A 22,104-nucleotide genomic window follows, 5' to 3' on the forward strand; every position below is an offset into this window, starting at 1 on the left:
GCGCTTCAATCCCCTGCTTCTGGCTCCTTTAGGAGGCACAGGGTAGACTCTGGGGCAGGCCTGGTACCCCTGGTCTACCTGTTGTAAGGCAAAGAGGGTGGAGGGCTGTGGGATGGGAGAGGCACCAGCAGGCCCTCAGGGGGCTACCCAGGTCCTGCAGTTGACATGAGAAGTGAAAGGGACCCAGGAACCTGTGGGTTGGAGAGATGGCCCTTGTGTTTAGCATAGTTGCTGAGGCTCCAGGAGTCAGAGAAAGCAAGAGGCCAGGTTCAGGGAAGAGCTTTATTGCTTCCATGATGGCTGCTCAGAATGGCTGCCACAGCCTGGGTAAGGTCCTTGAGCCTCAGTACCCTCTGGTCCAGGCTAAAGGCAGAACCCAAAGACCTGGCAGTCTCACTGCTGAAACGAAGAACAGCTGCCAAGTTGTTAAGTCCAGGCCTGGGGCACTGTCCTGTGGGTCAGCAGCAGCTGGGGAGGGGCCATTCCCATCAGGCTGGGCCAGGCCTTGCCTCCTGAGCTCTGAAGTTCTCTGCTCTAGCCCAGGGGCTGTCTTGTTGGCTTCAAGGATGGCTCCAGAGTTTCCCTGTGGGACAGCTAGGGCTGGTGTGTGGGAATACCCCATTTCTCCCCAAGAAAGGCCAAACAGTGTCATGAGCTGGAGGGGCCTGGCAGGAGATCCTGCCCACCTCTCTGTTGCCTTGGAACATCGTACAGTCTAGTCATGGCACTCCCACTCTACAGGGAGCCCACTGGTACCACTGCCTGATGGGCCCTCTAGTGGGCCTCTTTCTGCATGGCAAGTGGACCAAACTTGACATCTTCAACCTTATTTAAAAATAAATTATCCCTCCCCACCCCCCCATTCACAAAATAATACACGAAACACTGATTAGAGAAATAATTCCAGCAGCAGCCTTGCTGCCTGTGTCCACCTCCTGCATGCTGGGCCTGCTGGGTATGGCCAGTGGCCTCCTGGCCCTCTGGCTTCAAGGGCCCAGGCTGAGTGAGGCTAAGTGCTGGTCTTTGAGGCTGGCCACTGAGCAGACATAGCTCTGGCTGCCCTACCGAGGCCCTGCCACGCCTGGGGCCTCTTGGCACTGTCCTCTGGGTCTAAAGACTCCTGCGCCTCTCAGGCAGGGCCAGACCAAGGCCAGTGAAGTGTGCGGGTGGCGGGGGCGGCGGCTCGCTCCTGTGGTGCTGAGAGCTCCATGGCATGTGCCCTCTGGGCCCAGCTCAGATGCCACTGGTTAGGTCAGTGATGACACGTGCTTTCACTAGCTTCCGCAGAAACTCTTTCTCTCGTTGAATATTGTGTGTCCAGGACTGGAAGGAAAGAGATGGAGTAGAGGTCAATTGGGCAGCCCAGGTGACTGCTGGGACACAGCCACGCTAAAATGCACCATTCCAGGGCTTGGTGCCCTCTTCTGACCACTACCTTCCGATGCTGTGACTGTGGGACATCTGCTCCAGAAGTGCCACAGCTCACCCTTCCCAGGACTCAGAGAATGTAAGCTTCTAACCCCTTTTCCCATCCCGGAAGAACTATGCTTCTTAACTTCTTCCAAGTCTTAGGAGATATAGGCTTTTCATCCGTGTTCCCACAGACTTGAAGCCCTCCTTGTCAGGCAGCATGTCCGGGGCACCCAGGTCCTAGGCACCCTATGGTCAGGCAATGTGAGTCACTTAGGTCCGGCCCAGGCCTGGGGGTGGGCCCTGCTGGAAAGAGCTGCGTGGGGTGGCTTAGTCATTCTCTGGCTTGATGCAATCCACTCTCCAGGCCTGGGGGCGGTTGATGAAATCCTGCCTCTCAGATCGGAGACAGGGGGCAGAGGACAAGAGGCTCATCTTACTGTTAATATGGAAATTACAGGGAAGAAGTTGCCTTCTCCTAGGGAAAGGCTGCGCCCAGGCTCAGGTTCTTTCCCTTTCTCATCCCCAGTATTTTTACCAGGAAGCTTTGATGACTAAGTCTCTTAAAGAATGAAAAAGGATTGAATGATTAAATGAATGAACGAAAAAAATGCCAATAGCCAAAGGTCTTATCGTCGTGTGTACCCAGACTGCCCTGTTGTATCTGTCAGCAGTGACACTCACTGTAGTGATATTAAGAGCCATGACTTCCTGGTACCCAGAATTTAACTCTCTCCGGTCCTTAGTCTGATCCAGTTAACCCTGTCTAACCTTTCAAATCTTTTCAATTTGAGACTCAGGTAAAATTCCCTATATTCCTCTTCTCTGAACATACCCTTCAACTATTTGTACTAACCACAAAGCTGGCTGCCACTAAGGACAGCGTTCCCCGGACACATGCTCAGTGGTGACTCTTCCCACACGTCCACACTCCACAGTGCCTAGAGGTGGGCAGGTCTTCTTTATTCTTTATTGCTGTGTCTACACAGTTGTCCCTTGTCCCTCCATACTCCCTCAAACCTCTGGCCCCTTTGAGGCTCCTGTCATACTCTGCCAGCTCCGAGTTGGCCCTCCTTGGCACCGCTGGGTGGTTTGCCCTCACACCTTGAAAACTCAAGCATCTATCTCACTGTCTCTCTTTGGAGACAAGGATTATTTGGCACAGAGTAGGTGCTCAGTAAATATGTATTGAATGAAATTAGATTTTATAGGTAAGAAAATGGTGGCTTGGAGGAATGACAGGGCAAGAATCCAAGCAAACAGAGAAATTCATATAGGTCTCTACTTACCCCACCCCTCCCTCACTCCCCAAGAAGAAGTCTGATAGGTCAGCTTCAAGAGTGCCCCCTGGGGTCACTGAGGGGTGAAAGGGCAGCAGAGGACTGGATGTTTGATGATATTAAGGAATTATTGTTAATTTTTCTAGTATGATAATGGTATTATGATAATAAAAGTAGCCCTGATCTTTTTGAGAAACTTACTGAATTATTTATGTTTGGAATGATGTGATATCTGAGACCTGTTCCCAAGTAATAAGTGGGGAGGGGAAGGATGAGAGGAAGAACAGATGAAACAACAATGGCTGTGTACGGTAACTGTGGGAGGCAGGTGACAGCTACACAGGCGCTCATTATATTATTCTCTGCATTTGTGAATATGTTTGGCAATGTTCATAATAAAAGAGTATAAACAAAAAAGTCTGCCTGGAGTGTAGCTCTTAGCGCAGGCAGTGCCACCTCTTCGGCGCTCTCTTTTCCTGAGTCCTCCTTCCGTGCGGGCAGCTGGGAACGTTGCCCACATAGTCTATGGGCTGGGGCGAGATCCTGGTCATCCCAGGACCCCAGCCTCACTAGGACCCCTGGATGCAGCTGTCCGCCCCACTCAGCCCACACTCTGAGGAGGGCCTTCCTCTGATAGCTCTCTTCCTGTCTTCATCGCTGACCCCCCTTCCCTCACCCAGCCATTCAATATTGGTGCTCCTAGGGTGCTGCCCTAACTGTCTACACTTTTTACTCTATCATCTCCCTAAGAAATCTCATCCCTGTCTGCCTTGAACATGCAGTCTGCTCATAAGTCACAAACCTACATTTCTAGCCCGGATTTCTCTGCCGTGTTCCACTTTAGGGGTGTTCATCTCTTGCTTAGACTGCTGGGATAGCCTTCTAACGACTTGCTATTCCTGTCCTGCACACCCCTATATTTCATGCTGCAGCCACAGTGACCCAAAAGCTTCTGCTTTTATGGATTCCTCCAGCCTTCAGAGCAAAATCCAAACTCTTCACTGTGGCAGAGAAAGCACTTCATGATTTAGCCACTGCCTATGTCTACGGTTTCTCACCCTCTTTCACATCAAGTTTATGTAAAAGAAATTTGTAAGAGACCAAATATACAAGTAAACAGACGCCAGGAGGCAGGTAAAAGCTGTGACAACAGTTTGGAGTGGGTGCTGGCAGGGAACAAAGAAACAAGAAGATACATCAAGAAAGACAGATGGAAAGACTAACAGGGTCAGGTAATAAGGCAGGGTGGGAGCCACTACTGAGGGGATAAGACAGTTCTGGAGCTCCTGGGCCCAGGAGGGGCTTCCCACTCCCGAACCCCATTCCAGGCAACAGGAAGCCCAGCTGGAAGGCTGTTTCTGGTTCCCTGTGAGATTCCCAAATCTCTCTTATTCCCTTGAAACAACTTCCAATAACTTGAGGTAATCTGAATGAACCAGAAAGCCTAAAACAGTATAAATGGTAACTGAAGCCACGGCCGGGGACATCAACCTCCTGGAGCACATGTGGTGTGAGGAGAGAAGATCTTCCAGGAGGGAGCCCTGGCTAGTGCTGATTTTAGGGGCAGACTGAAATCAAGGACACTGAGAAAGAGAACGAGAGACTGGCAAGTGAAATCAGAGGAACACCAGAAATTACTGACTTGAAAGTCTAAGCAGGAGAGAGTTTCAAAGACGAAGGAGTGGTCAACATAAAAAAAGTGTTTGCGAGATCAGGAAAGATGAGACTTACATGTGTCCATTGGATTCGGCAGCCTTGAGAAAAGTCCCTGGTGACTCTGGTGGGAGTCATGCCAGGTAAGGGGGAAGCAGGGTGTGAGGGCCGAAGGGCCAACGGGGAGTGAGGCGGGCCAAGGAGGACGCAGCAGGAGCCGTCACTGGAGGAGGGTAGCGTGGGGGGAGCTTTTGGGGAGTGCACAGCTCTGGCACAGTGTAGTGGGGACCGGAGAAGGGAATGAAAGGCTGGTGAGCAGGAAGGAGGGCAAGCTGAGATGAGAATGCCTGCATTTCTAGAACTGTGATCTGCACAGATGGGAGATTTCCTCCAAAAACCCCCACCCAGATGCAGGAGTAGAGAAGCTGCTCAGGCGCTAGCCCAAGATGTCCAGGTTCCAGGCTGGGATCAGTGGAAGGTTAGTGGTAGAAGCGAAGGCGGTTGTTCAGTGGGGTCCAGATTTTCCACATGGGCTCTCGCTGTGAGGGGAGACATGCAGGAGAGGCTGACTGAAGGCTGGGAGAACTGTAATGCTTCTTGAACTTTAAGGTACTTGAATATACGGTTACCTGGGAAGCAATTCTGGGTGCTTGGCCATAGGGCAGGGTAGAGGGGGTACCAGGGGTGTCCTGAGACCGGAGGCAAAGTCTATGGGTTGTTTGAGGGGGCAAGGAAGTCGTCTGGGGAGAAGACAGGACTTGAGGTAGAGAGGATGGCTCCGAACTGGTGCCGAGATGAGCGTATGATGGCCGGGGAAGAGCAAGGAGGCAGGTGCGGGACCAGGGCGGGCAGAGGGCCAGGAGGGCCAGTTCAGGAAGGAGGCTGGGGAAAGGGGTTTGGGTTCAGGGGCAGGCTGGGCATTGGGGCACAGAGGATGCTTGGTGGTCAGAGGCCCGCAGGCAGGGATGGACCTCCAGTGTCTCGACTTAGCTGAGGGGGGGTGCCTTCCTGGGAGCTGCCGCCTCATCCCCTTACCATTTACTTGTATACATAGTCAGAGCCTGTCTTTTGTGCTGGAAGTGCCCCCGCCCTCAGCCCTGCCCAGGGGCTATGCCCCCACCCTGCCTCAAACCTCTTTGATGGCTGCCATGCGCACGGTTTCATAGTAGTGCAGGGGTGCATTGGGGGTGCTCATGTCGTAGCCAAAGCCTGCGACTGCCACCTCATCACAGCCGTGTAGTGCCATGGTCACTGCCACACTGCCAAGGGTCGGGATGTTCTAGAGGAGGGAAGGGAGGAGGCGCAGAGTTCAGATGGAGGGCTGAGTGAGGCTGAGACCCTCCGCGAAGCAACTCAGAGCTGAGCTCCATTCCCGAGGACTGAGCCCTCTGTCCCCACCCTGCTGCCTGTCGTTCCTTCCCAAGGCCACTCTGACCCAGTTCCCGTCCTTCCTCTCCTAGGGCCCAGCTATCTCACCCCGCGGCCCATGAGGCCGTTGTTGAAGGGCAGTCCAATGAGGGTGAAGGCAGCTTCCTGGATGAAATATGGGTTCAGGATGCGAATCTCAGGGGGCTCCTTGGGCACTCGAGTGGCCACAGATTTCCAGAAGCCGTCCGATGCACTCTGTGGACACAGCATAAGTGGCATGAGCTGGGCACATAGCTTGTGACGGGACTGTGTGAGTGGCAGGGACCCAAAGCGTGTACAGGCAAATGAGAAACAGGGTGGGGGGCATGAGGTCATACTGGGGAGGCTGGGACATGTGGGATAAACACAGCTGGTAGAGGGAGGACTTGGCGTGTGCTGGGGACACGGGATGTGTGACACAGATGAGGGTATATCGTGGGAACAGTGAGCATATGGTGGGGCCAGTGCGTAATGGAGGATCCAGTGTGAGCTGCATGGTGGGGGCACAGGGTGTGGCACACTGGGGCGTGCTGCTGTGGCCTGAAGACTTTCTTGGGTCAACTGGAAGACCCAATGGCCCAGCTGTCCCCCACCCCTTCACAGCTACCGAGGGGCCCAGGAGGAGCCTGCCCTTGCTCTCCTATCTGCTCTGCTGGGCTCGCCTCCTTTCCCTTCTGCTGACTCTCCTTGCTTTCTCAGTCAACTGTTCTAAAGTGAACCTGGAAAATAAAGACAGAATGTAAGCGCTGTGGAACAACCCTCAAATCCCAGTTCGGCCACTGACTAGAGTTGGGTGACTTTGGGCAAGTGACAAGCTCTCTGAGCTTCAGTTTAACTGCAAAATGGGGTCATTCTTCCCTTAGGGATCTTAGTACCAAACTGTGAAAGGCATGAGCTCTGCAACTTGACGTCCCAGTGTCCATTCCAGGGCTGCAACTTCCTTTCTAACTCTCTCCCTTCCTCTCGTCTCCAGCCCTGCCTTTCTGTTCAAGTCCCTGAAGCATATCACTTTGCTACTCTCTCTGAGCTTCCTCGGCTCCCCAGCCCTTGCCCTTCTATTGCCTCAGCCCAGGGAAACCCTGAACTTGGGATCAACCCATTCATTCACCCTCACCACCCCAAAAACTGGGGTCCTGAATGCTGCTGAAGAAAGTCACAAACCAACTCAGAAGACTGGAGGCATTACCAAGCCATGGACTCCAACTTGTTATTTTCAGGGAGTTTGTCATTTGCCTAGAAAACCTAAAACAATGAACTAAACTTAGAATGGATAAAATATTTAGTAATAGGACCTGTACTCCAATAGGAAAGTCACCACATGTAATACGAAAGAGATCCCCTTTGCAATCCTAACAAAAAATAATCAAATACTGATCAATAAACTTAAATATGTGGGACATAGAGTAAAAAAAAATAAAAGCTAAAACCCTTTATTGAGAGATCTAAAAAAAATGACTTGGGGGAAAAAATGGGACAAACCACATCTTGGATGAGAAGGCTGAGTATTAACATAATACCAATCTTCCATCCCACCCCCCTCCCAGATGAATGTAGGCTTAATATAATTCTAAGAAAAATTCCAATAGGATTTTTTTTTCAAACTTAACAAAAGGATTCCAAAAACCCATCCAAATATTTAACAGATAAAAATAGCCCCCAAAATTTAAAAACTAAATAGTATATTATGAATTTACAATTACATAAACATTGATAGGCATGTAAGAATCAACACAAAGATCACTGAAAGAAGAGATAGCCCAGAAGGAGATCAAACACACACTTAGGTTATGATAAAGGAAGCTTCACCATTAGTGAGAACAAGATGATCTTCTCAGCAAGTGACGTTTGAAAATTTACTATTTAGAAAAAAAAAAGTCCACCTACTGCCTGTCTTCACACTATACATAAAACAACTAGATGCTAAAAAAGTAAAACTGAAAAAAAATTTAGATGTATATTTTATCATTGAACTTCCTAAATGTTAATGCAATGTTAGAAATAAAGAAAAAAGTAAACAGATTTTGATTTTGTAAACATTTTTAGTGCTTTGGTACATCAAAATGTAAGCAAAATTAAGAGGGAAACAAAAAAGTGGGAAACATTTTGTCACAAATACTAGATATTTAAAAAATTCATTGAAAAATCAACGAGACTCCATAAAAATGGGAAAAGAATATAAAATAAGGTTAGTAAGCATGAAAAAGTCAACTCAATAGTGACAAAAAATGCAAATTAAAATAGCCAGAAACTATTTTTTACCCTCTGAAATGTGTCTATGTGTATCTATGTATTTATCTTAGTGCTTATGGTGGTCTTCTGAGGTGAAACTCCCCTACACTTTAGGAGTAAGTGTAAAGGGGCTGGCCCGGTGGCTCCTAACTCTGAAGGCTGCTGGTTCGATTCCCACATGGGCCAGTAGGCTCTCCACCACAAGGTTGCCAGTTCAATTCCTCGAGTCCCACAAGGGATGGTGGGCTCTGCCCCCTGCAACTAAGATTGAACACGGCACCTTGAGCTGAGCTCCCGGATGGCTCAGTTGGTTGGAGCATGTCCTCTCAACCACAAGGTTGCCCGTTCAACTCCTCGACTCCCGCAAGGGATGGTGGGCTGCAACCCCTGCAACTAACAAGGGCAACTGGACCTGGAGCTGAGCTGCGCCCTCCACAACTAAGACTGAAAGGACAACTTGACTTGGAAAACAGTCCTGGAAGTACACACTGTTCCCCAATAAAGTCCTGTTCCCCTTCCCCAATAAAATCTTTAAAAAAAAAAGTTTGGTGTAGCCTTTGAAGAAGCATTCTGAATACAAATCAATAGCCTCAAAGCTGTTTATACCTGATGACAGTAACATTTCTCTCCTAAAAGTAATCAGAATGGTGAAGACCTTTGTAAAAAGCTGCTTATTGCAATGTTATTTATAATGTGAAAGTGAAAAACCAGAAGGAAAAAAATCCAACTTTACAATCGAGATTTGGTTAAACGATACACCTCTAAAACCGAAGGTTACAGAAGTCGAAATTGTCCTCTATGAATTCTGTCATAGGGAGGTACATACGTATTTGATCAGTCGTCTGTTGTTGGACATCTAAATTGTTTCTAGTTTCCGCAGGTCTGCTCCTGCTCCTCTATTCCCTATTCTCTCATATCCTCCAAAAAACTGGAAACCTAGGAATCCACTTTAGATTCTTCTTCACTCTGCAGCCCATCCTGCCCGACTGGTCATTTAGTTCTTTGGATTCTATCTTCTTAGAACCCCACAGACCCACCCGTTCTTCCCCAACCCACTGCTACCACCAGAAGTCCAGGTCTCATCACCTTTCAAGCGGACTATCCTAGAGACTGGCCCTTTACAGCATCTGTCTTGTTGACTAATCAGAGCCCAGAGCCCAGGAGAGCGACTGGAACAATAAATGTTAAATTCCATCCATTTATTCAACATGTAATGAATGCTTAGGATGGGCTGCCTCTGCCTTCCAAATCACTACTCTCTACCAGAATGATCTTTCTATATACAAGCAGATCACATCACCATTGCCCATAGAAGATCCAAGTTTGTTTAGCCAGTAAGCCCGGTCTGCCCCTTCCGTTTCCATTTCAGGCCATCTGAAGTTCCCACCTGCTAATTCATGCCTCCATGCTTTCGCTGAGGCTGCTCCTTGCGTCTCTGACGGCCTTCCCACGTCTCTCCACCTGATCCATCCTGCTCATTTTTTCAGACTCAGCCTATTTTTCTTTCTTTTCCTCTTTCCTGACCCTCTTCCTCCCAAGGCAGAAATGACCTCTAACCTTTGGGAGGTGACAATATGAACACCTAATGCCCAATGTGATTTATTAGGATGTGGAGCCTTTGGGAACTGATTAATTCATGAGGGTGGAGCCCTCATGAGTGGGATTAATTAATTAATACCTTTAGAAAGAGGCCCCAGGGAGATCCCTTGCCCTTCTGCCAAGTGAGGACATAGCGAAAAGAAGGCCATCTGTGAAGCAGGAAGCCCTCCCCAAACACCAAGCCTGCTGGTGCCATGGTCCTGGACTCTCAGCCTCCAGAACGGTGACAAATAAAGTTCTGTCGTTTACGAGCCATCCAGTCTGTGCTATTTTGTTACAGCAACCTGAAGGGACTGGATTCAACTTCAGCTCTGGTCACTTACTGTGTGGAGAGCCTGGGCAAGGAACTCACCATTTCCTTATGGAGAAATCAGGATACTAACAGTTTTTATCTTATGAGCTGTTGTGAGAATGAGATAATTCAGGCCGAGTGCCCAGCTAGCTCACGGTTCCCTGGTCATCACTAAGGAGCACTGTGACCCTCCACCCCGCAGGGCATTTCTGTGGCCTAGCACAGCACCCGGCAGGCAGCATGTTAAAGGAGACATGAAGTCCACCCAAGGCTCCCCCACTGCCCTCAGCGGCAGCAAAGAGCTCCCCACTGGTCAGTACCTCCTCAGGCTCACCTGCTGCCTTCAATGGACTGTTTCTGCTCCAGCCATGCTCTCCTCACGTCGCCCCACCTCTGTGGCAACATCTTTTTCTGGCAAAGTCTATCTCTCCTGCAAGGGTCAGCTAAAAGGATAGGCCCTTGGGGCCAATTTCTCTGTGTCTCAGTACTAGTGAGACTGAGAGCAGACCCAGTCTGTCTTCCTCCTGTTGTCTCCCTCTCTGCATCCAGGAGAAGTGTAGGTGCAAGGGAGGTAAAGGTAGGGATAACAGGACCCAGCTGGAAAGGGAAGGGAGGAGAAATGGCCAAGATTTTATGCAGAACTGAGGAGAAGCCCCTCCTGGGAGGGCCAGATGTGGACTGAAAGGAATGGCAAGTGCCAGCAGGTGCCAGGAGAGGCACAGCCCGTCCCCCAATAGTTCCCCACCCGGGGTTCCTGCCCGTGCCTGCCCCACACATACCTAATGGGGGGGGGAGTGCAGGGGCTGCTTGGGAGGGGTAGGGAAAACCAGGAATGGGCACAGCTTGGGGGGGGTGCCAGGCTCCAGGCTAGTTTTCATAAACTTGACTTTATTTACATGTCTTCAACTTTCACCCACTTCACAGGTAGGGACCCAAGATGAAGCAACATGATCAAGGTCATGCAAGTAGCTGTGCCAAGATTCAAACCCAAGTGTTGTAACTCCAAGATGGGTGTTCTTTCTGCCTCACCATTTATCATCATCATTGTTGTTCCCACCTCCGGAAGTCTGGGGTCGAGGATGAGAGCTCCCTTCTGACCTCCAGGAGCTCTAACGTAAATTAGGGTCCCGCATCCCATTTCACAGAGAGACTGAGAATCAGAGAGGTGGTGGGACTTGTCCAAGGTGTACACACAGCTGGGAGAATCTGAGCTGGATCCAACTTCAGAACCTAGTTATTTCTGTGACATGAGATACCCTCTCTGAAACCACGTCTCTCAGTTTTTTCCATGTGCTAAAAGTCCCATATGTAACCACTATGTGAAACAGTAGGAAGTTAGCTTATTGTGTCAAATGCTCTTTGAGACTCTGACAAAAGCTTCAGTGGGGAGGGTAAAGCTTCTGCCTTTCTTTCCACCTTTACTCTTTCTTGGGAGGAGAAACGACTGATACAACTGATCTGACTGCTTAGATTTGAGGATTCTCTCTCTCTCTCTCTCTCTCTCTCTCTCACACACACACACACACACACACACACACACACACACACACACACACAGCTCCCTGCTCCTACACAGCAGCGCGTACGTGCAGGCAGAACGTGCCTCCTGCAGCAGCCTCCCAGGCTGTCTCAGCTTACTGGGTGCTGGGATCCCTGCAGCTCTTGCTGCCTTAGGGCTCGATGCCAGCAGCAGCGCAGAGCAATGGGACGACTGGAGGGAAAGGAGGCCTGAGCTTGGGTCTCAGGGCCCAGAGAGCCCTGTGTTTGAGCACTGAGAACCGGCACAGAGAACAATTCAGGGCTTCTATTTTATCCCTCCCCCCCATTGTCATTGTCTCGAGGCATAGCACCCTCAAGAAGTTCAGGAAAAGGAGGCACATTAAGACCAAGATATGATTTGGGCATTTCAGTGCTTCCCCTAGCCATAAAAATATCAAGGACCAATAAAACCATAGCCTGTTTCCTGAAATAAAAGCTACGACTTTTCTTCTCAGAAAAACGTACACAGGCACATACACATTACATTTTGCATACCACTGCCGAAGGACACAGAATCCCGTAAGTTAAGGGGATTTGTTGACTTCAGGTTAGGGATCTCTGGCATAGGGTGAGAAGAGACAGGAACCTGGAACAGAATCCTGTCAACAGCGATATTTAAGGGGTAGGTGGAAACAGAGGGGCCTGAGGACACTGAGAACAAACAGGAAGAGGGGTCAGAGGCACTAGGGAGAGTGTGGTACAGTGGGAGACCACGGGCCCTGGAATCTGGGAAGCCTGGGTCACATTTGGATCCCACATCTGTGTGACCTGGGCATGTCCTGTAATCTCTTTAAGCCTCAAGTTCCTCCATGCATAACAAGAATGACAAGACCTACTTCCCAGGTATTTGTGAGGATTACATACGATGTTTGGCATAGAGCAAAAGCTCCATAAATCTTATCTATTATGATTATGAGTGAGTGTCACAGGAGCCAAGAGAGGGAAGCAGAGGGTGTGGTTGGCGATGCCAGATGGCAGTGGGGGCCAGTACACAGACAGACATGTATTCAAATGAGGCGCCAGATTTTCCCTCCGGTTCCCTGCAGGAGGGCAGTGAGCACCGGAGGCCTTCCTGCTCGCCGGTGACACTGCCAAGCCTGCCACCAGAACACAGCCAGGTCCCAGAAGGCCTAATCAAATTTGGCCCAAGGCCTCTCACATCTCATTTTCCTGAGCCAGAGGATACAACACTTTATAGAGGCCTATAAAGCCAGCCAATGACGCTGGCCCTGAATGGTCAAACCTCTCTTCAAGGTCAGCTGAGGGCTGCATTCTTTGTTGAATCCCTCCTCCTCCAGGAATGTCCCTGCCTCAGTCAAGTCGAGACCCAGCTCATCTGTGTGGAGCTGCCAGTCTCCTGCTGATGCAACTTGTTCTGCTCGTGTCAGAACAGCCAAGAGCAATGGGGGAAAACATCTGGGGAGAAAGTACCTTCCCAACCAGGCCCTGAAGTGTGGCCTGCGCCCTGGCAGGGTTCTTCTGCAGCCTCTTCCTTCCTGTTAGGAGAGAACCAGTCTACGTGCCAAGATGAGAGGTCTGGGGGCACAGAGACTGACCGTGGCCTTGCTTTCTGCAGCCAGGAGTAGGGAAGATGTGTTCCCTCCTGCTCCCTCCTGAGGACAGATCACCAGCTCTCCGTGGGGTCACTCCAACAGCCCCCATCTTGCTTTCCTTCGGTTCCTTCACTTCCCGATACAGATCTGATCTGGACGCTCTCAGGGCTAAAATCTTCCATGGCTTTCCACTGCCCACTGAGACAGCTTGTCTGGTAATTCAGAGTGTAGGTCTGGTTTTTGTTTTTGTTTTCCTTACCCCAAAGGAGTTTGTAATACAGTGGAAAAGACAGGGTTGTGTACAAATGTCTCAGCACATGGTATGCTTATTATAATGTGAGAAAGAAACCAGAGAGGTTTAAAATATTAATATCTGCTATACTTATTTACTAAAATATGTACATATAAGACGTATCCAAAGAATGTTCACATGCACAGTACACGAAATGGCAGGAAGAGCCAGGTGACATACTAAGAGAACTACAAGTAAAAAGAAGAGCTCGAAAAGAAGGTACCTACAGATGCAAATATTTCAGAGCTAAGGATTAACCTGGATCAACCAATCAACAGATACAGGAGTGCCTGTTATATAGAAGCCATTTACTTTCTGTACAAATATATCCTATAATATTTCAGACAATGAACAACCCTCAAAACATGGATTACAATCACACAAAAAGACCTTTAAGAATATCTTGTCCAGTCTCCTCCTAAAGAAACCAAGGCCCAAGAGGTTTCTTATTCTATTTCCCCTGAGGGATCTAGCCATCGCCATTCTTTCCTCACAACTCAGACTGGAATCCTATCTCCCTTGCCTTTTCCCTCTCCCTTGTCCCCAGGAACCAAGCAACTACCCAACCTGTATTCTTCTCCTCATGCTCTCTGCGAGCCCACTGTTTGCAGATTGGGCTGCCTAGTCAATCTGTTTGTGAACCCTGACACCCTAACTACTAACTCCACGTCCCTAGGCAAGTCTTGACCCTTTCTAAGTCTCATTACCTTTATCTATAAAACCAGGGCACTCAGACTAGCTTGAACTGTGTAGTGTGCTTGTGCTATGACAATTGAAAGTGACGCACATAATACATTCGGCACCAAGTTAGCTCTTTAGCTGTTATTGTTAATCCTCAGGACGAAGCCCCAGCTCCTTGATATGCCTTTGGCTCATAAGACTCTTCACCATTTGTCCCCCGCCTGCCCAGCCTCATCTCTAACCCTGGCTCCCATATCCATGTGGGCTCATCCCTAACATTTCTGGGGCCGGGGACAAAATTACAAGTGGAAGTCCATGTACCATATGTTTAAATTTTAGAATCTATGTATTCGAAAGTTATAAATCAAACTGTTAAATAAACCATATTCTGTGCTCCCTTGAAAAGTGATCCGGTAGGCCAGCTTTGGATTTAGAATTCTGACTGCGAGAGACCTGTGCTGGATCATGGTGGTACTGGGAGACCGGACCAGCCTGCCTGCTGCTCTTCCACTCCTGGTCCCATCCCACACGAGCAGTATGGATTCCCCAGCCCGCACGTCCAAGTCTAAGTTCTGCTCCCAGCCTCTGCGAACCTCCCTCCCTGGGCTTAGGGGAATGCACAGCGAGGTGTGTTCTACCTTCAGGGGGATGGAAGTGGACTTGGCGCCGACTGCTGGGGCAAGACATTCTGAGGTCTCCAGTCAGTACCTGGCAACGGCCTAGCAAGAGAGGAGGGGCCTGGGGTGGGCATTTCCCTCTCGACCCTGCATGTTCCTTTACACTCCATGGCAAAGAATGTGGCTGGAGGAGAGCCAGGCACCCCTTTCCCAGGTCTAAGGGCAGTACTGCACCCATGCCACACACCAGGTATATTCAATTATTTTTACTTCACTAAATATACCACACTTGTTGCCAGTGCTGTTCTCTGTGCCTGAAACTTCATCATCATCTGGCCAACATCTACAAGAGGTCGGGGCAAGCAGCTCAGTCAGGGTCCAGGGCTTACGTAAGTGTCCTGGAGGCCAAGAAGTGGGGTGCAGACCATCTTGGCCAGGGTGGTGTTGTCCTGTGCCCAGGCCGTCGCTCGGACGCTCATTCCTGGGCCCTGTGGCAGGGCATCCTCCCCTGCAGGCAGGCAGTGCTCACCTCTCTGAATTTCACCTCTCAGCAGGTGACCACCACTCGCACGGCACGTGCCCTGCCTCACTCACTCCTTAGAGGTATAACAGGGAGCCACTCGGGGAAGCTTTTACTCTCCCCACTGTACAGAAGGAGAACGTGAAACTCCAAGAGGTGGGCTGAGGCAGAGGAAGAGACTGGTTTCCGTCGCCAATACCAAGTCCAGTAAGGTTTCACTGCCTTTACCGGCACCGAAGGAGCAAGGGTGAGAGTGGCTGTGATGGCTGGTCCAAGTGCCCGGACCCTCTGCAGGTTGCTGGACTTGCTGCTTTATGGTCTGTTAGGTAGTTGAACCATAATTTGCATAACAAACGCTTTAGGTTATGTATGGGTTGGGCCATTATAAGTTTAACATTATAATAAAAATCTTTGTGTAGTTTTTTTCCTTCCTGTGGGGGATGGCTACTGGTGCCAAGTGTCATCTCCTTTCCAAAAAGCTTGTCCCCATTTACACTGACCAGTAGTGGCCTTTGAGAGCATCTGCCACTGCATTCTTGCCAAAATCATGTATTACAATTTAAACACATTCTTTAAAGATGTGGTAGGTGATAAATGGCATCCTGTTGCCTTCACATGAATGTCTCTGTCTCTGGTTACTAGGAAAGTTAAACATATTTTTGTTGTTTACCAGTTAAATGTCCTTCTGTGTCATATGTTCAGTCTCCTGCCTGTTATCTGCTGGGGTCCTGATGGTTTTCTTGTCAACTTTCCTGATAATATCTATTTATTGTCCTATTTCCTAAACATACTTTTCCGAGTTTGGTAGCATTCAGTCTTTTGTTTTTGTTAATTTAAATTTTCATGTATTATCACATCTGATTTTTCTTAGCACTGCTGTCCTTTAAAAGTTCTTTTGCCTCCAGGGATTTGATTTCTATTCTACTTTCTTCAAAATTTCCTTTGGTTGTATTTTTATGTTTTACTTTTTAGTCCATTTGGAATTTATTTTGATGTATGCTACGAGGAGTGGGTCAAAAACCTTTTTGAAAGCTATATTTGGAAACCGCAATGAACAAAAAGAAAAGTCGGCTTGGGGCCGACTTTGTGATGCTGACAGACAAGTGAACGAGGCAGAGCGCCAGAGACTGTTTGGTTTTCATTTCTTTATCAAGGAGAATGATCTTGGAACTGCAGAAAGAAGATCAAACATGGCTAAGAGGAAAGAGGTGCCCGAAAGAGGCAAGCGGAGAGCAAAAGGACGCAAGGGTCTGAATCTAAAATAATGCTCTCCCAGGGCAATGAGAGAGAAAGAGCCCTGATGAGAGGCAGATTTGGGTTGGAATCCTGACTTTGCTGGAAATTACTGCCTTACTCTGGGCCTTATTTTCCACATTTATTTATTCATTGATATATGCCAGCTATGTTTTAAACACTGCTAGAGGTGATGGACTTACAGAGATAAACAGGACAGTTTCTGCCCTCTAGGGGCTTATAAAAGATGACAGATAAGTCAATTCTCAGCTATAATAGAGTGATGAGTATTACGGAGGCATTAAGCATACTTCCCAGGATTTTGGCCATGAGCTTGTAAGAATCAGGGACTATCCGTAGACCTTAGCACTGTGTGGGGTACACAGTAAATGCTCACTGAATACTTGCTGACAAGTTGTTCCTTTAAAGGGAGGAACAACTTGAATCCACTGGATTTAGAATCAGAAGGTCACTACCAGTAGAGAGAGGTTTGGAAGCTAGGCTGGAGAGGGTTGAAAAATAGAAAGAGAAAACACAGAGATACATGATGGACAGGTGATGACTCTCTCCAAAAACTTGAAAAAGAAGGAAAGGAGAGGGTGAACACAAGTTAAGGAGAGGGCTTTTATTTTTAAGGTGAGAGAAGCCTGAACAAATTTACAGATGTGAGAGGAGGATCCAGTAAAGAGGTGACAAAAGAGATCAACAAAAGCAGACAGTTCCTGAGAAGGTGGGAGGAGATGGCATCCAGAGCATAGGAGACAAATGACCTTGAACGGGAGAGGCACAGAAAGGATGGTGGAGAGGGACGTGGGGGTGGAGAGGGATGCAGGTAATTTTTATAAACTGGAGGCTGGGAAGTTGAGACTTCTTGACTGGTGATGACCTTGATTTTCTCTGCAGAGCTGGATATGGGATGCCTGCTTAGAATAGGGATGCAGGTATAGCAGAATTAAAGAAGATGGTGGCCTCCACCAGCTCCCCCGTTCAGGAGAAAGCCGCCTCTCCAGCCCCCCTTCCAAAGCTGGACAATCCAATTCCCCACCGTTTGTCCCTGCCACCTGTCCAGCTGCTGCCCCAGCACTGGAGCTCAGAGCGAGTGATTCTGTTGGTGGGTAAGTCTGAGCGCGGTCCCTTTAAGAGGAGCACCTGGGAGTGCCGCCGCACTCTCACTCAGTCACATCTCCACTGGTTTTCACAACCTGAAATTATGGGGACTTCTCTCCCCAGTACTGGAACCCTGGGCTGGGGTGGGGCTGAGATCTGTCACTCCTCTGGGGGATGAGGGGAATCCCCATAGGTGAAGTACCCCTCCTGATCTTTAATGGTCACATGTGGGTGTGGGACCAGCGTTTTCCACGTCCCTATCCCTCCTACCAGTCTGGAGGGGGCTTCTCCTGCATGTCCTTAATTGAAAGGCTTTAGTTCAGCTTGATTTTAGGCGATTCTCAAAAATGGCTGTTTGGTAGATTAGTTGTAATTTTGATGTGGTTGTGAGCGAAGGTAAGCACAGCGTTTACCTATTGCGCCATCTTGGTTGTCCCAGTAGGACTTATTTCTTGAGCACTTTCTTTTACCTTCTGGCTCTGGACTCAATAGGATGAGAAGTCAGAGTTGGACAGAGTGCAAGGGACACTTAGAGATGATGCAGGCTAAATGCCATCCTTTCAGATGAGCAAGCAGAGGCCTGCAGAGGGTGGAAATAACTTGCCCAGGGTCACACAACTGGTGTGTGCCATACACAGCTTGCCCTCCTGTCGTAAGGACCAACGAGGTACTCAGGCGAAGCACCTTAGCCAGGTGGCTATAGGTTGAGTGCAGTTTCCCCTATTATGTGGAATAAAAATGCCTCTTTTGTAATTAAAAAAAAAAAAGAAGATGGTGATGGTAGGTTCTGAGAAGAACAATGACCGGGGACAGGACACAAGAATGGCAAGTAGCAGCAAGATGCTAGAAGGTAACACCACCAAGTGTTGCCATCTCCGTTGTAGTTTCTCTCTCCACAGATGACTCCCGGGTACTGGACTGGCTGGACGGGGGAGTCACGGGGAGAGGAAGTTATCAAGTGAGAAAGACAGTATTTGAAGCATGGGCTCCACGTGATTTCGGTGATTGACTTGGATTTGCTGAATGACTGAACCAGTGAATAAATGAGAGGTGTGATAGTGCGATGAGATGAGTTTGGTCCAAAACGCTGCTCTACCATTTACTCAGAAGATCAGCCTCAGGGTTGTTGAAATGACTCGCTGAGAGAGACACTGTATATAAGCCAGGTAGCCCGGGGCCTGGCATGTGAAGAGCTCAGTAAATGGTGGTTCTTCTCATTCTCACAGGCCATGGCAGGTAGGAGACAATCAATGGAGGCTTCCAAGTAGGAGGGTGATGTGGTCAGATTTATTTCTTAGGAAGAACCCTGGGGCGGTCAGAGCTGCGTTGAATTCAGTTCTCCCACTTAACTAGTTGTGTGACCTTGAGCAAGTAACTCTTCCTCTCTGTGCCTCAGTGTCCAAATCCCACAAATGGGGTTAAAAGTTCCCATCTGACAGGATCATTATGAGAAGTGAATGAAGGAATACAGAGAAGGCTAGAAAACCGAAGAGCTTAATAAATGACAGCTGTGATGAGGATGATGGCAAGAGGAGGAGGAGGACAAGGAGGAGGAAGAGAGGCAGGAAGAGGAGCAGTAGGAGGGAGGACAGGAGACGACGATGGTAATGACTATGAGATGCATAACTAAGAGGTCACAGACGAGCGTGATGAAGAGGAGCAGAGGGTGGTGGTGTCGTGAGCCCCAGCTCCTGAGCACATTCTACCTGAGGGTGGAGGAGCAACAGATGGGGGTGGTTGGTAAAGGGGAATGAGCACGGAGTCTTCCCGGCCCTCACAGGGATAAGAGGTACGTGTGAAAGGGTGGTGTCCACTGGAGACAGCTGCAAAGGAAATGGCATCCCAGGAGAGCTTGTCTCAGGGTTGGAAAGGAGACGGTGGAGTGGGGACCCTGATGCTGGCTCAGCAGAACCCTCACCATGGTGTGTCCCCACCTAACCCCATTTGGATGCTCTGCACTGAGTCCCCCTGAGGTGAGGTGGTGTCCACACTGAGCTCCTTCTGGACAGAGCCTGTCCCAAGGCTCTGCATCCCTCTCAGGCCTGGAACAGAACATACATTTAGGTGCAGATGGACATTGTTGGGCCTGGCCCAGTGAGACCTCCTACAGGGACCTGGTGGCCGTAGATTTCCCAGACTGTGAGCTGCCTTTCCCAGGAGCCCTGAGTCTCTCCCTCCTCTAGTCTTGGCCTCTGACCTCGGTCACCTCCTAGGTCAGGCCCTATGGCCTAGACAGACAAATGCTTCACTCCCTAGTGCAACTGGGCTTTTCTAACGGCACTACCACCGACAATAAAATAATAAATAGCATTAATAATTGCCATTGACAGCACTTACTGTCAAGCACTATGCGAGGTGCTTCTATATTTCTTCTCGTTTAATTTTTAAAACAATCCAGAAAGATGAGTCGTACCACTTCAATTTCATAGATGAGACTAATCTAAGGGGCCTAGGTAACTAGCCTAAGGTAATCCAGCTAATAAGTGACAGCACCTAAATTTAAGTCGACATAACCTAAGTCGACATAACTCGAAGGCCTAAACTGCCTTCCCCTCTTAAACCATGTTGTCTTTCCCAAACTCAGGGGCCCAGTCCTCCTGTGCATGAATGTGGGGGCCTGGTGGGCCTCTTAGAGCCCTCCCTCCTTCCCCAAGGACTGAACTACAACTGGAAGGTCAAGCCTGTGTCAAGGCCGTCCAGGAGCCACTTCCCAGAACTTGTCCTCTCCCCTCCCCCCGTTGGGCTGGAACCAGGCCTCTGAGCCTGTTCACTGAACTGACCACCAATCAGAGGTCTCTCAGCAGTGAGGCCAGCTTTCCAGTTTCTGGAGTGAGGATGGCAGTTTGGAGGAGGAGGGGAGGCAGCCAAGGGGACTGGGAAGGCAACTCCCCGGGGCCTCTGAAGACCTGGGCTAGGCGTCTTAGGGAAGGAGGTGGGAAGGCTGGCAGAGGAATGGGAAGCTGTGCCTCTCACCTGTCCTGTCCTCTCCAGGCCCCAGGGCTCCTTCCTCAGGACAATGGATGGGGAGTCTCCAGCCTTCATCAAAGGCCGGAGGAGGGTGCTCAGGCCACAGCACCTCCCGTACTGGATTACAACTCTAATTTCACGACTGTCTCTCCAGACTGTGAGAGACTTTGGGTCAGAGATGGCACTGAACTCATCGTTGTACTCCCAGGGAGCAGCCCGGTGCCAGCACAGAGAACACCACAATGATGCCTGGCCATCAAGTGAGTACATGAAGGATGGAGCCCGGGGTGCCTCTGAGAAGAGTTGGAGGCTGCCCCCTCCCCCCATGACTTACATACCCCTCCTCCTCCATGTCCCAGGTTCCACCCTCCCTCCCAACCTCAGCTTTCCTACTGAACAGCTGCCCCGAGCACACATGGCCTGCAGAGAATCCTTCTACCTACTTGCTGGCTTGGTCAGGGCTCCTGGGATCTGGGAGCTATAAGGCCTTTTGGTAACTTATTTGGAGTTGTCTGTGCTACTGTCCAGTGAATGAGGGAGCCACAAATGGTGATGAGAGGTCCTGTGTGCATGAAGTACAGCCAGCCCTAGCAGTCTTCCTTTCCCATTATCTTTCCATATCCCGTGAGGACTCCTGGTACCAGAAAGTTACACACTGTGAACAACTGCTCACATAGCGATCGGCAGGCAGCAGCCATGACTGAGGCCTAATACCTGTTCCAGCCCTGCCCAGCCAGGCCTTGGCACCTGAACATAGAGCTGCCTCCTGCCAGAATTCTGCAGGTGAGGCTCCAGACAGGTGCACAGAGCTATCCAGTGTCCCAGAGGCTTCACAGTTAGAAATGTCACTGCAGGAGCAGGACAAGCCTATGGCTGGGCACCAGACGGGAGGGAAAGGGGCCTAGAGAAGCAGCTTCTCTCACATGTACCTGGGTCTTAGAGGCCAGAGAAATGCAGTAGAGCATGGAGAGGTCCTGTGAAGGCGTTAGCCTAGGCTTGGGGTGGAGAAGGGTACTAAGAAGAGGCTTCCTGGGTAGCCAGGAAGGCCTGGGCAGGCCTGCTCTGAGCGCTAGGAGAGATGGGCAGGCCTTCTCTCAGTGCTGGGATTGGTGAAGCCATGGGCATCACTGGCTTTCCTCTGGCAGCTCATTCTGAAGCCCTAAATTATCTTTGATGTTGGAGCCAGGGGAGGCTCACGGAACTTCAGAGCACTCCTCCCTGTCTCCTCTCTCTCCTTCCCACTCACCCCACCAACCCTGCGAAGGAGTTCTCACCAACACAAGGCTGGTCCTAGATCCCTGGGCGTGGCCTGGACAAGACAGGAACAGACATCAGTACAGGTGAGTGTGTGCCTGAGCACAGCCCACACTTCCTCATCCCAACTGCTCTAGTACCTTCGATCAGCCTGTCACCAAGGCCACGCTAGGCGGTGAGCTCCTCAGAGTCTTCCTAGGAAAAGTGAGGCCTTACTGTCTGCTCCCTGAGTGGCCAGAGTACAGTGAATCTCACATCTCTAGTTAGCTTCCTTCCTTTTCTTCTTTCTTTCCTTACTCCCTTGGAGGAATTGTAAGAGCCTTGAATTAACTGACGTTGGTGTTCTCGGAAGGCATATGTGATAACCCCCAGCTGGCTGGCCCTGACCCACCCCTTGGCCTCCTGATTTGGGCTGCCTGTCCTATCCCAGTCTGCCCAGCAGGACGCAGGACCTGGTGTTTGAGCCAATTC

General features: G+C 49.7%; 1 protein-coding gene across 6 annotated transcripts in view; it reads right to left on the bottom strand.

Annotated features, from left to right (window-relative positions):
• Positions 1-268: 268 nt before the first annotated feature.
• Positions 269-22,104, bottom strand: part of ST3GAL3 (ST3 beta-galactoside alpha-2,3-sialyltransferase 3) — a 170,749-nt gene continuing 148,913 nt past the window's right edge. For 3 of the 6 annotated variants that reach the window (XM_081055715.1, XM_081055712.1, XM_081055713.1), the window contains 3 exons: positions 5,820-5,966; positions 5,476-5,622; positions 269-1,323 (listed from right to left, as the gene is read on the bottom strand). In XM_081055715.1, the coding sequence (XP_080911841.1) occupies positions 1,234-1,323; positions 5,476-5,622; positions 5,820-5,966 (384 nt within the window). In that variant the 3' untranslated portion in view covers positions 269-1,233. Of the gene's footprint in view, positions 1,324-4,680; positions 4,883-5,475; positions 5,623-5,819; positions 5,967-22,104 lie in introns of those variants that run through there. The other 3 variants (XM_081055714.1, XM_081055716.1, XM_081055717.1) reach the window with 3 other exon arrangements.

Source organism: Rhinolophus hipposideros (assembly GCF_964194185.1).
Source record: "Rhinolophus hipposideros genome assembly, chromosome: 8".
Classification (NCBI taxonomy): domain Eukaryota; kingdom Metazoa; phylum Chordata; class Mammalia; order Chiroptera; family Rhinolophidae; genus Rhinolophus; species Rhinolophus hipposideros.